Source organism: Gopherus flavomarginatus, chromosome 15 (assembly GCF_025201925.1).
Source record: "Gopherus flavomarginatus isolate rGopFla2 chromosome 15, rGopFla2.mat.asm, whole genome shotgun sequence".
In the NCBI taxonomy this organism is placed as follows: Eukaryota; Metazoa; Chordata; order Testudines; family Testudinidae; genus Gopherus; species Gopherus flavomarginatus.
The window spans coordinates 29,964,574-29,977,529 of record NC_066631.1 but is presented as its reverse complement, the minus strand read 5'-3'; the positions used below and the strand labels follow the sequence as shown (position 1 = coordinate 29,977,529).

At 45.9% G+C, this 12,956-nt stretch overlaps 1 protein-coding gene across 3 annotated transcripts in view; it reads right to left on the bottom strand.

Moving 5' to 3' along the window:
• UBE3B (ubiquitin protein ligase E3B) overlaps positions 1-12,413 on the bottom strand; it is a 33,843-nt gene extending 21,430 nt beyond the window's left edge. The window contains exons 1-14 of one of the 3 annotated variants that reach the window (XM_050924554.1): positions 11,656-12,413; positions 11,467-11,559; positions 10,315-10,484; positions 10,088-10,208; positions 8,893-8,952; positions 8,424-8,528; positions 8,228-8,324; positions 7,899-7,984; positions 6,058-6,140; positions 4,893-4,998; positions 3,269-3,389; positions 1,576-1,753; positions 1,162-1,340; positions 187-354 (exon numbers count right to left, since the gene is read on the bottom strand). In XM_050924554.1, coding sequence (XP_050780511.1) covers positions 187-354; positions 1,162-1,340; positions 1,576-1,753; positions 3,269-3,389; positions 4,893-4,998; positions 6,058-6,140; positions 7,899-7,984; positions 8,228-8,324; positions 8,424-8,528; positions 8,893-8,952; positions 10,088-10,208; positions 10,315-10,484; positions 11,467-11,508 — 1,516 coding nt within the window. In that variant the 5' untranslated portion in view covers positions 11,509-11,559; positions 11,656-12,413. Of the gene's footprint in view, positions 1-186; positions 355-1,161; positions 1,341-1,575; positions 1,754-3,268; positions 3,390-4,892; positions 4,999-6,057; positions 6,141-7,898; positions 7,985-8,227; positions 8,325-8,423; positions 8,529-8,892; positions 8,953-10,087; positions 10,209-10,314; positions 10,485-11,466 lie in introns of all 3 variants that reach the window. The other 2 variants (XM_050924556.1, XM_050924557.1) reach the window with 2 other exon arrangements.
• Between the last annotated feature and the right edge of the window lie 543 nt (positions 12,414-12,956).

Here is a 12,956-nt window from a genome sequence, read left to right as displayed (position 1 = left end):
TGTTATTGATCAGACGTATGATCCAGGATAGAACAAGCTTTGCATCCAGCTGGTCAATAAACAGCCCTGTGTAGTACAACTACCAGCAGAGTCAAAGGAATCAGTGAGAGGCACAAGTTTAGATCTTTAGAAGATTCCTCCCCAATTTTAAAAGGTGCTTTGAAGAAAAGACAAAACCCCACTGACCTGTGAGTATCTGCAGCCGGATCTGCGTCAGAGTCGTCAGCGTGGTTTGATATAGCACACAGATGCTGCAAACCTTCTGCACCTCTGCTGAATCCACCCGCTTGCCTCCAACTGGCTTGAGGATGTTGCGAACAGAGGCGGATTTCTGGAAGGCTCGCTTGAAAAGATCTGGTGGGAGATAAAGGGAGACACATGCAGATGGGTCTTGGAGACTGAGACATTCATCACCAGGTGAAGTCTTATCCTGGGTCACTGTGCAGCCCCATAACAATGGGGGTTTTAGTAAGGACAGTAACTGATTGAGTGGGTCATGCCACAGAACTGCAGATTTCAGTGAATTCCTCATGGCAGAATGCTTCATAGGAACATTCTCCATTCCATAAACACCAAGACGTTCTCTGGTGACACAGAGATCATTCACAAGTCAGTCTCTAGTTTCAAACATTATCCAAATGTAATAGGAATCACTAGTTGTGCTACAATATCTAGCACATATCTACAGTGGACTAAGTCAGCACAGTTATAGGGGGCTAGAGCAAGAGATTAGGACCTAGGAATTCCAGAGCTATAATCCAGGCTCTGCCAATGATTCCTTGTGAGACTATGGGAAAGTCACTTAACCTTGCTGTGCTACAGTTTCCACCTGTGAAGCTGGGATACTATCCAACCATTGCAAGGTACGGAGACCCCCAGTAACAGACAGTGTGGTAAGGATTACATCGTGCTTTTCATCTTCAAACCATCTGAGAAACAATTCAAACCCTGCTTGGAAACAGGCAAGTGTCCCCAAGATATGTGAGTTGCCAACGTCACAGAGAAATCAGAACAGGGATCAGACCCCAGGAAGAACTTGCCTCTAGTTAGGTAATAGGTAATAGCTGCAAAAAACTACTCAAAGCCTTTGACTAAAGGGAAGAAAGTCAAACTTCTGCCAGCAAGAGAGAGAAGACACAGAGCCCGTGCCCTGGCCCTTACTGAACTGACTTTTCATAGGAAGGCTGTTCTGTGGGGAAGCAGTTTGCCCCGACGGATAAGTTGGATCCTGAGTCTCCACCAGCTTCTTGCTGAGAACATCACTGAAGAGGATGCGAATTAGGTGGACTCCCCAGAGATGCTGTAACTGCTTCGTGAGCAGAGGCATGGACTCATTTAACCTAGAAGAAAAGTCAGGGGTGAGGGAGAGAAAGAGATAAACAGGTTGTAACAATGGCTTTATCGCATCTAACAAGCTGCATATGAGTGCAGTGTTAAGGTTGCCCAATTAAAATACAACTCAGGAGTTACGGTGGCCACACTGTCCATCCTAACAGTGACAGAAGTACTGCATGTGTAACCTGGCCAAGCTATACATCTCAAGAGTTACTTGTCTCAGAGATCATGCTCACTTACCCATAATCCACCGTCTGGGAGAACCAGCCAAGGACAGGGTGCCAGTGCGTGAGGTTGGATTTCTTTTGCGACACATACTTCTGGCAGTAAGAGAGCATGTGGATGAGCACACTCACAAAGTGAGCAGTCTCGTCCTCTAGCACTTTGTCATTCAAGGAGCCCAGATAAATGAGGTTACCTGAAAAAGAACCAGCAGCAGCCCTCTGAAGAGGAGTGACATTTGTATGAGAATTACTATGACACCTTTACTGGAGACAGAAGGGGGTTGTGATCAGTCTCTCTCCACCACCTCTCCACTCCTCACCAGTGCAGGGCCGTACCCCACCCATCTGCTCCCCAGTGCTCCAGCCAGTCACTTCATAATCCTTCCTTGTTTATTAGTTAACGCTACACTGACTCAGTGCCTTCCGCAGGAACGGGTAATTGTAAAAACCATCAGTATGGGCTGCATCCTGCTCCCACTGAATTCAGTGACAAAATTCCCCATTGACTTTGATGTTAACTCTGGAGAATCACTGAGGTCCTATGTCTTAAAACAAATTGGGGGACTGAATGGATTAGAAAAACCAGGCCAAATTCAGGTCTGGCATAAGCAGGTTCAAGTAACAGTGAGAGTAATTAACCATTGGAATAATTTTCCAAAGGTTGTGATGGATTCTCCATAACTGACCCTTTTTAAATCAAGACTGGATGGATTTCTAAAAGTTCTGCTTTAGGAATCCTTTTGGGGAGCTCTATGGTTGTACATAAGAGATCCATCTAGATAACCACAACGGACCCTTCTGGCCTTGGAATCCATAATAATTTTCAAAGTCAATGACACTCAGGGAATACAGTGTTTTCACTGACACTGCCCTCACTCACACTGGGTTTGGATTAAGCCTCAAGAACCATTCCTTACAGAGATTCAGATCCAATTCAGTTGTCCAGTGACCAAAATTTGTCTCTTGTTCTCTGATGGTTGTTCACTGACTCTTTTCAGAGCAGTCCCTGGTTTCAGCCCGGTTTCCAGCACACACTTCCCACACCAAGGTGATGCTCTGTGCTAGCGCAGGATCTCCTCCCATAGCCATCTCATTTGCTTCCCACCAACACTTCATGCACAGCATTATATGAAATAGAGAGCTCCTAACAGTAGCCAGGAAACCAGTCATGAATTACAACAGCTCCTCTGACTATTTCCACAGAGCTGATGTGAACTCAGCAAGTTTCAGCAGCGTATCAACGTAGGCAGGTAATTTCGCGTTTGCTGTATCAGTGTCTAACTAGAAAGCAAGCTAAGGTTATGATTTCCTGTTAGATCAAAACAACACATCTGTAGGAAGGGGTCTCTTTTTGAACCGCCCTCCTCTGTTTCCTAGATCTCTTAGCATGACCCTCTACATTCACTTAGTCCTGCCTCAGCGCAGGGGACTGAACTGGTTGACCTCTTGATGTCCCTCCCAGCCCTACATTTCTATACCTTACATTAAACCTGAAGTTAAGTGTCCTTCCAAACACACATGACGCAAGCTATTTTAGAAACCACCCAAATGGTTGTTTCAGAAAAGGTTAGACTTTAAAATCCAGAGTCCTTAACCCCAAGAGAGGAATTCAGATTTCACTTCCACGGGGCCCTCTCGTCAAAACAAAGAAGGACTCTTAAATTTCTCCTCTGATGTGGAACATGCTCAGACTCCGGACACATGCTTACCCAGTAAACAAAGAGTATGGCTTCCTTCTAAACACACGCAGACATCTCGGCACTGAGCCTCACGACTTAAAAATAAGATGAATTTGCGGAAAAGGTCATGGGATTCTAGCACTGAGAGACGCTGAAAAACAGAATTGTTTTTAAATGATTGTGAAGTTGCAAATTAAACTAACAGAGCATCACACAAAAGCTGCCAGACCTGACACCACATCAGCGATTCAGGGTGTCTGTTCATTCTTGTGAGCAATCACTGCGTTCAGGGGCTGCACAGGCTTCATGCCAAAGAATTACTCTAAAAAAGAGATCTCACAAGAAGATCACAGGCATGTGGGGGGGCCTGCCACAAGGGAGATCTGTAGGTGAACTGGGCATATTCTAACCAGTCACAAGGATAACCTTCACCTGTCCTGAGTCTATGGCAGTTAAAAACGCCTGCATTCCCTGGAATTCACCGGCAAACAGCCCATGCTGTGCAAGGGAGCAGACAAACCCATGGTATTAGTGGGCAGTATATCACGGCTCAGTGAAGATCCTGCTCTATGTGATAGATGATTTTGCATCTCTTTGTTCATCCGCTCCCCTATCAGAAATCACCATGGGGATGGAAGGACAAGGACACAAAAAATAAAATGTCCAGCCTAAAAACAAAGAGAAGCAGAGCAGCCTCAGATCACACACACAGCTGAATACGTTAAGTAATAATTTACACCCTAAACTGTGCCACTTGCAGTTTCTCTAAACCATAGAGATGTCCAGAGTTGAGCGGATAAATCTCCATAACAATGTCCTATTCATCTGCATGCCCAGCTGAGTGGAGAGGAGGCTCTGCATTTACCAGCTGTTGCCACAGTATCTTACCTGGTAAGAAATGTGCACAGCACTCTAAATACCAACACAAAGCAAACCACTCTAACGGCTACTAAAACAAAGACTCAAACCAGTTTTGAAAAACCAGCACAAATAACATTCTGGCTTGCTGTTATTTAATATTTCTATGATGGAAGGACCTAGCAGTACCATGAGGTGTGGTGGCTGAGTGGCTAAGGTGCATAACTACAATCAGGAAGGTCGTGGGGTCAAGTCTTGCTCGATCTCACACCAAAAGGCCAGCTCCAGTTTACCCAGCTGCAGAATGGGTATCTGATCCATCCGTTTAGGGCTGTCAAGGTGGTTGGATGTGATGCTGGCCATGTCACACCCTTGTGCACCACAGACTATGAAACTGATGTGCCTTAAGAACATCAGCCCAATTAGCCATTAGCATGGTGGGAAGATTGACAAGAGGCTCCAATAGAAATCATGGCTTGGGTGTGCTAGGCACTCTGTAAGAGTTTCTGTCCCGAAGAGTACATGGTATACACACAAAAAGACATTTTACAAATGGGGAAACTGAGGCATGAAACAATTAAGTCAGCTTCCACAGCATTAGAAACCCAGGCTATGAAGTATGGGGGAGGAACACGTGTTTCCATTAGAAAAGGATTACATTTTACTGTCAACTTTTAAGAGGCTGATCCAACTCTTTACTTGCCATTATTTGTAACTGTAGAGTCGCTAATGACTAATTACAGCATATTTGATATGCCAAAGGGCTCAGGATTCTGTGATGGAGTAGCCCACGTACCTCAGGTGTTAGTGTAGCAAGGTGAGTCACAATAGCAGGCACTGACATGATATGGATCAGGAGTGATCTCAAGAGATTGTCAGAAAACTGAGCAGCAATCACAGGGCTGAAGAGAGAGGAAAAGAAATATGTCAAATCTCACACTTTGTGTTTCCTAAGAAATGCAGCCTTTCTATCGGAGAGTTTCAGAACTGGCTGCTGCTTCTGTTCTCATTACAGAGGTCAGTTTAAAAAGAATCAGCCCCCTATGGCCCCAGGGAATCAAAGAAAGCCAGAGGCAGGAGGCAACGTGGAGTCTTATTCCATAATACACAGCACCTCCCATGTCTCTAAAGAGCTCCATAAACGCTAACTAGATTAAACCTCACAACACTCCCATGAAGTAGATAAATAAGTAGTTCCCATTTACCCAGGCAAAGCTTAAGTGACTGATTCAAAACCAGTTTGAGTCTGGGGCAGGGTGAGAAATCACTCTACTCTTGCTGGAATGATCATCAGAAAATCAGATCTGAGCCTGTCCCATGATCCCAGAAATGACACTTATGGAAGGAAACCGGTTAAGAGTTCACTCATGAAAGTCTTTAGGGATGCTACTTGGGCACCGTGGTCTGACACCAAGTGAATTTCCTGTGAAGAGATCTGGGCTTTGCAGATCTGAGTTTGGATTGTGCCTGGACTTTATTTTGAAACGTACGGGGGTGTTTCTAGCTAGTCCCTCTTTGGAGACACAATTTACACATGCAAATTGAACTGCGAGCACAGATCTGATCATCTGCACCTCTACCTGACATGCATCCATAACTATGTCCTTAAAGGCACACTGGCAGTTCATTGTGAGATGCGAATCACACTTGCAGAAAGAAGGCCCGTTCCTTCAGACTATTTACCCAACACACAGACATACAGCATTCCAAGGTTAACCACACAACTGATCTTCACAGCTGATTTATAAACACTTGATTTTAGGGGTACAGAGTAGAAAAAAAATCAAGCTCTCCACCTAAATTAGCATCATGCACTAATACTAATACACGCACTAATACAAACTCACAGACAGATACAAAGAGAGAAACACAATGAGAAACTGGCAGGGCAAGAGGTCTTCAGACAGACACTGAAAGCAGCTTTGGCTACATATCACCCCAAGCGGCTTTTGCTGCCTTACCGCAATGCAAGAGAAAAGACTGCAGTTAAAGTGCCTTTGGACAGGGATGGTCTGGATCTTGCCAAGCCATTTGTTAGCAAAATCTGAAAAGAAAATGGCAACTCTTGTTAGAGAAAGAATCCAGCTGTGTTCTTGAAGGACACAATCACTTTCAAGAGATATAAAAAGAAATTGGAGAGAGTGTTGCTTTAATGTGGTTGTTACAAGCCACTGGCCTGGATCACAGCGTTTCTGTTCCAGGTACTGGCAGCACAGAGAAACTGCATTCAAAGAGGTATATTGTGATCACACTTGCTATTTTTATAAGACTTTTCTTCAGAGGGTCTCAAAGCCCTTTATAATCCATAAACAAGCCTTGCAACAACCCTGTGAAAGATGGACACCCCCATTTTACAGATGGAAAAAAGTGAGGCACGGAACGGTGAAGAAACCTGCCTAAAATCACACACAAATTCAATGGCAGGGCTGGGAACAGAATTCAAGACTCCTGACTCCTAGTTATATATTTTAACCAACTGCACTGCACTGCTGCCTTCCATCTCCTAATGAGATGATGAAATGGTAGTTAGATTAAATATTGCATGGAAAGGAGAGGAGGGTGAGTTTTTTGGGTTTACCAACTGTGATGCTCTGTACCTTGGCGGAACACCCAGAACCCCCATGTTCATCCTTGTAAAATGACTGTGTGGCATCCAATGCAAAGTTTGTCGTGTCAGCCGTCTTCAGAAGGCTCATGATGCACTGAGCATTGTTGTTACAGTAAGGTTATAGGTTATAATTTCATGTATGTAGTTATGAGGCTGAAAATGTATTCTCATAGCTTAAAATAAGGCCAGGCAAAAACTCTCCAAGAGCAGAGAGGCAGTTCACACCTCATCAGGGCAGGTATGGGACAAACCCAGCCCAGTCTCACAGGAACAAAGGACGCTGGCCTAGGCAGCAACAAAAGATTCTGTTAGACTCTCGGGGGAGTTACCCCCCTTCCTTTGGTCAGTTTGGAACTGCGATGAGGTAATGCTCACCTGACTCTGAGGGCGGGGGAAGGCAAAGCCAAGAGGGAAGAAAGGACGTGATAAAAGGGAGAGACATTTGCCATGCTCTTCCTCTCTCTTCCACCTCCATCTACAGATACACACCAAGCAACCTAGGCACTGATCAAAAGGGGAGAGCCTGGCTGAAGAGCAACCAGGCAGCCTGTGGTGAGAAGCATCTAAGTTTGTAAAGGCACTGGAAGTGTTAAGATCAGCTTAGAATGCATCTTCTTTTATTTCGTTTGACCAAATCTGACTTGTTATGTTTTGACTTATAATCACTTAAAATCTGTTTGTTTATTCTGCCTGAAGCAGTGTGTTTGGTTTGAAGCATGTCAGAGGCTCCGCTGGGATAACAAGCCTGGTACATATCAATTTCTTTCTTAAATTGACTAATACAAGCATGCAGCATCCAGCGGGCATAACTGGACACTACAAGACGGAGGTTCCTAGGGCTGTGTCTGGGACCGGAGATATTGGCTAGTGTAATTTGGTTGCAAGAAGCTGGGAGCAGCTTACATGCCAGAGGCTGTTCATGAACAGCCCAGGAGTGGGGGTTCTCACAGCAGAGCAGGGTAAGGCTGGCTCCCAGAGTCAAGTATTGGAGTGACCTAGCAGATCACCAGTCCAAATAACACCAGATGGGAACGTCACACCGACCATAAGCAAAGTATTCTCAGAGAGAATCGCCGCCAATACATATCCAACCCAAACATGAAACAACATGTCCAGAGAATCTTAGACCTTAGTTAAGGCAGAAAACACTGCAGGGTTTGCAAAGCATATCAACTATTATAATCACGAACAAACCTGCAGCACAGAATAAAATCCCTTCTGATTGAGATGTCCCATGATATTTGCACAGATGTGGTTCATGGCAGGTCGCAGGGTTTCTCCTGGGGACAAAATAATGACATTTCTGAGAATTATTTGTGTGTCAAATAATCTATATGAACTGTAGTCAGACACTGTAAATTATGACAAACTTCTGTTATCATAATCATACAGCTTGGCAGTGCATACAAGAGAAGAAAAATATTCTCTTTCTGCAGCCCAAGCCGGAAGACTTTAAAACAAAGAGAGAGAAGAAAGGTCTGGATGGGTGGCTACAACAGGGTTTTGGAAAGAGCCACACAGACCTTTTCCCCGAAGTATTTTCCACGTGGAAGTGTCTGTGAAGGTTACAAGCATCGTGAGGTGCAAATTGACCAGTTTAGAGTCTTGTAGGATGTCAGGCTGGAATAACAAGAACATCAACATTAATAAACCAAGGCTACAACACTAAAGTGTGAAACCACAAGACACACAGAGCTAAAACCAAGGAAAGATTTTTACCTTAAGCTGTTTGAGAAACTCACAGCAAAACCACAAGATGTCCTTGATCTGTTTGATCCACAAGAGTGTAAGATCCTTAGAAAGTGCTAATGACACATACCACACCTACAGGCAAAGAACAGAAGAAATTTGTGGTACCTTTTTCTGCTCTGTTGCTTATCCAGCAAACAAGCCCAGAAGTGGTGTAATAAAACTGCTTTCACAGGCCACGCAGATCCCAGCACTGGACCAGAATTGCCCCACCCGTGTAATAACTAGGTCAGTTGTAAAACGTACCATGCAGGAAATGCCTTTGATCTTATGAGCCCATGTAGCTTTCCTGTGTTTTTCTATAGGGTTTATCAACATATCAAAACAATCCACCATGGAATATAAGTGACACCTGAGTGTCTCTCATTCTTGATATTTCAGATTAGTGAACTTTTAAAAAAATAAACCTAAATCCCCCTAACAAAGTTGACCTGCTGACCTTGGGCTCATTCTCAACATCCATACTACTCAGGATACAGCGACACAACTTTTCAAACCTCTGTAAAGAAAGGGAGACACATGTTAGTGCACTTCCCCACAAGTACAGTCAGTTACTTGGGAAAAACTGTTAAAAATGGCAGATGACAGGAAGCAAAGGCCTTCCACACTAGAAGCAACTGAAGCTCCACTGAGACCAGCATCTTGTCTTTGGCAGTGGCTAATACCGGTGTCCTAAGAGGAAAGAAAAACCCATTGATATATATAATTGCTCCCTTTTACATTACAGATTGATTTTGATTACATTTGCCTTGCTTGCAAGTTACACAGTGAGACTTCAAACCACTCTAGGCTCTATGACATCACTCCCAAGATTCTCAGGAAGCAGAATGGAAAAGAATCCAGATTACTGCTTGGCCTGAGAAGGAATCAGTTTACTCCTGGGGTGACACTTTAATGAGGTAATTAGTTACAGTAACACAGAGGCCAACCAACACTGTGGAACCAAGGATTGATGGGGGAGGAGAGAGAACATGGCTAGAGTTCAGGGAACTGTATGTCACACTAAGCATACATTTAAAATCAGATAAATGTAGAACAACAACAACATTTGATGCACTTGTATTTCTCCTACAGAACAGAAATTGCTTGGGAAAGAGGCAACTGGGAACAACATGCAGCCAAACAGATTTAATACAACTTAATATGGCCACTCATCCTTAGAGTGCTTTCTCCCTGACCAGCCTTCACAACTCCCCTGGGAGGCAAGTATTAATATTATCTCAATTTTACAGATGGAAAAACGGAGGCTGGCCTATTAGGGCTTTGTCTTCACTGCAAAGTTAACTCGGGTTCTTATTTGAGTGTTGCCCCTAACCAGAGACCCAGGAACACACAAAACCCTCTGGCTTGAGTGTGGTGGTGCTTTACACCGGAGCTTAGCTGGCCTATTGGGTGTATCTTGCTCAAATGAACTGAGTATCACAGCCAGGATTAGAACTCAGGAGTTCTCGGCTCTCAGTCCTGCTGCCTCCCCACTGTCCTCACCATGGCATTACAAGACAAAAGGAGCCGCAGGACACTCTCTGAACCCTCCATGTTGACAAGCCAAGTAACAGCTCATACATATCAAACATATAGAATACATAACACATTTTTAATCTGAGGGGGGAAATGTGTCAGAGCAGCAGCATTACCTCTTTGTCCTCTTTAATTGTGAAAACAAACAGCAGTTTCCTGGAAATTTTGAAGATGGAAAGTGCACTTCTTTTACTGGAAGCAGATTCATTTATTTCAAAGAAATCCTCCACTTCTCTCCTGGGAAGGAGGAGAAATCAAATGTTGAGCATTTTAAAAAGCCAGTAGTCTACAGAAAGAGCTCAGTTCACAAGCAACAAAGCCCCGGGGGTGGAATTTCACACACCTGATCTCCCTCTGCAGCCAGCATCGACAAAGAAACCTCCTGATCAGGGCTTGGATCTGAATGGCAGCTCTCTCTCTCTCTTTCAGCTCTCTCCGCTCCTCACGGGCCTGACGCGCTTTATCGAGGAACTGAGCTTTGGATGACTGTGCTGTACCGAACATTTTTGTAACCTTCCACAAAGATGAGATTGGGAAAGGGAAAGGAAGGAGTTACCTGGATGTTAGAATACATGCAGCAAGTGTGTTTAGGGAGCTGGGACTGATATGGACACAACCTATAGCCCCAGGGCAGGTGTGCATGGAAGGACAATTCTCTGCATCGCTCCAAGAGACCTGCTTTGGTTGGTTTGGACAGGCTGTGTCCACCTTCAGACAGAGGAAATGAGATGTCCACAGAACACACAGCATGAGATAGGGAGCCAAAGTACAACGCACACAAGGGTGCCAAAAGCACAATGTGTCAGCAGCACAGTTAAGCAGAAAACAAGAACAGGTCTGGTGCCAGAACCCCCATCAGCCAGCACATTTGCCTCTTCTACTTTTAAACCTCCACCTCATCCCCATCAGCTCATCACGTTCTCACATCAACTTTAATTAGTGTCTATAGAAAATTCTGAAGGGCAAGGGAACAAGGGTGGACAACAACAGAACTGTCTGAAATAAAGGAGGTGATGAAGGGCCCAGTTTATCCAAGTGGAATCACCCCAGTTTAGACCATGAAATAGCTGTCAAGCATGTTGGGAAACTCCCAGTGTTCCCTTTGGTAAATAGGGACTATACAGCATCTTTCTTTGTAGGAAACTTCTGACCTGTCCCTCTAGTGAGGGAAGGCTGGAGGCTAGTCCTTCCAGAAAGCCACTTTTGGTGGGGATGAGGTCACCATGCTCCCAGCCATGGAAGAAAAGAGGCTGAAACTGGTCTTGAACTCAGCTTCCTCAATGTGATAGCACGCTGCTCTGCCCCAAGTCATCTAGACTGGCCCACTCTATTGCATCTGTAACAGGTGAATTGCTTGGTAAATATTTAGAGACAGTTTCAATATTTATGAAGCAACAATCACAGCCCCAGAGCCTTCAAAGCTCAGATGAATACATTTCTACAGTGTGAATATTAAAGGCAAATAACTTTTATAAAAACTTTACACAAAACTCACCTGAGGATTTGCTTCTGCAGATGAAAACTGATACTCATCCATATACAAACATGATCCACATCTGCTGACTTCAGATAGAGTGTCCCTTTGTTTCTGTAGAGATAAACCAATCAATTCTAGATCTGGGGGTGGGGTGGGGATCGTCTATTAATTTCATTTGTTGTTCTATATGTCTTTGGCTGTACTCACCTACCCAAATCACCCAGCAGCCACACAGAGACAAATGTTGGACAAACCTCAAAACACAGAAAGGTGCATCATGGTTTTGGTCCACCTGCTGCAAGTGGTGTGTCTCAAACCTGCTTCAGGGAAGTAAAAAAAAAGGTTTATATCTCATGTAAAACTCTTCTACCAGAATTTCCTCATCATTACATTTCATAGCAAAGCTTGAAAAATACCATAACAAGAACAAAACACCAGGATTAAGATTATTATTAATATTAACTAATTTCTTTCACTAAATCTCCCTGTATACATCTAATCCACCTATCACCATATCTGGCTACCCAATGACCTCAGTTTAACAATCCTTTTAACAGAGTTTCCAGCTAAGAGAATACGTCACACAGAATCAAGCACCCCTCCTCCCAAACATACCAGCTTTTGACCCCTCATGTTCTGCTCACCCCTTCGCATCAAGTACCCCCAGATTCTCTACTCACATATGCTCCAACACACAAGGTACCTCCCTGGCTCCAAACATAGCTTCCACCCAAATGTTACAACTCTACCCTCAGGTCACCTCTTTCGCCAGCACCAGGTCACCCTGCCCACGGGATCCCCCAGCACCAGATCACCCAACAGAACTGCCCAGACCAGGTCAACCCTCCCTCCTCCGCCATCCCCCAGCACACTCCTTTCCCTCCCAGGATCCTGCAGAACATACCAGTCCCAGAACACCACTTTCCCCCACACCTGCCGGGATCCCCCAGCACACCACTCCCGCTCCCCTCCCAGAATCCCCCAGCGCACCCTTCCCCCCGCCCCCGGGATCCCCCAGCACACGGCCTCCCCCACTGGGATCCCCCAGCGCACTCCTTCCCCCCCGTGCCCCCGGGATCCCCCAGCACACGGCCTCCCCCACCGGGACCCCCAGCGAACCCCTTCCCCCCCCCGTGCCCCCGGGATCCCCCAGCACACCACTCCCGCTCCCCTCCCAGAATCCCCCAGCGCACTCCTTCCCCCCCACCCGCCGGGATCCCCCAGCGCACCGCCTCCCCCCCCAGGATCCCGCGGGACTCCCCCCCGCGCTGTCCGACACCCGCTGCACCCTAGGCCAGGGCCCCCCAGACCCCTCCCCACCCCGGCGAGCAGCCGCCTCACATGCCCGCCCCTCAGCGCAGCCGGGGCCGCCTCCGCGAACGCCGGGGGGGGGGGAAGCAGCACCACCCCCGCCGAGTCCCAGGCCGGGACAGCAGCCGAGCGCGGTCTGTGCGCCGCGCTTAGCCCCCCGCCCGGGAACGCAGGCCCGGCTCAGCCAGGGGCCCCGC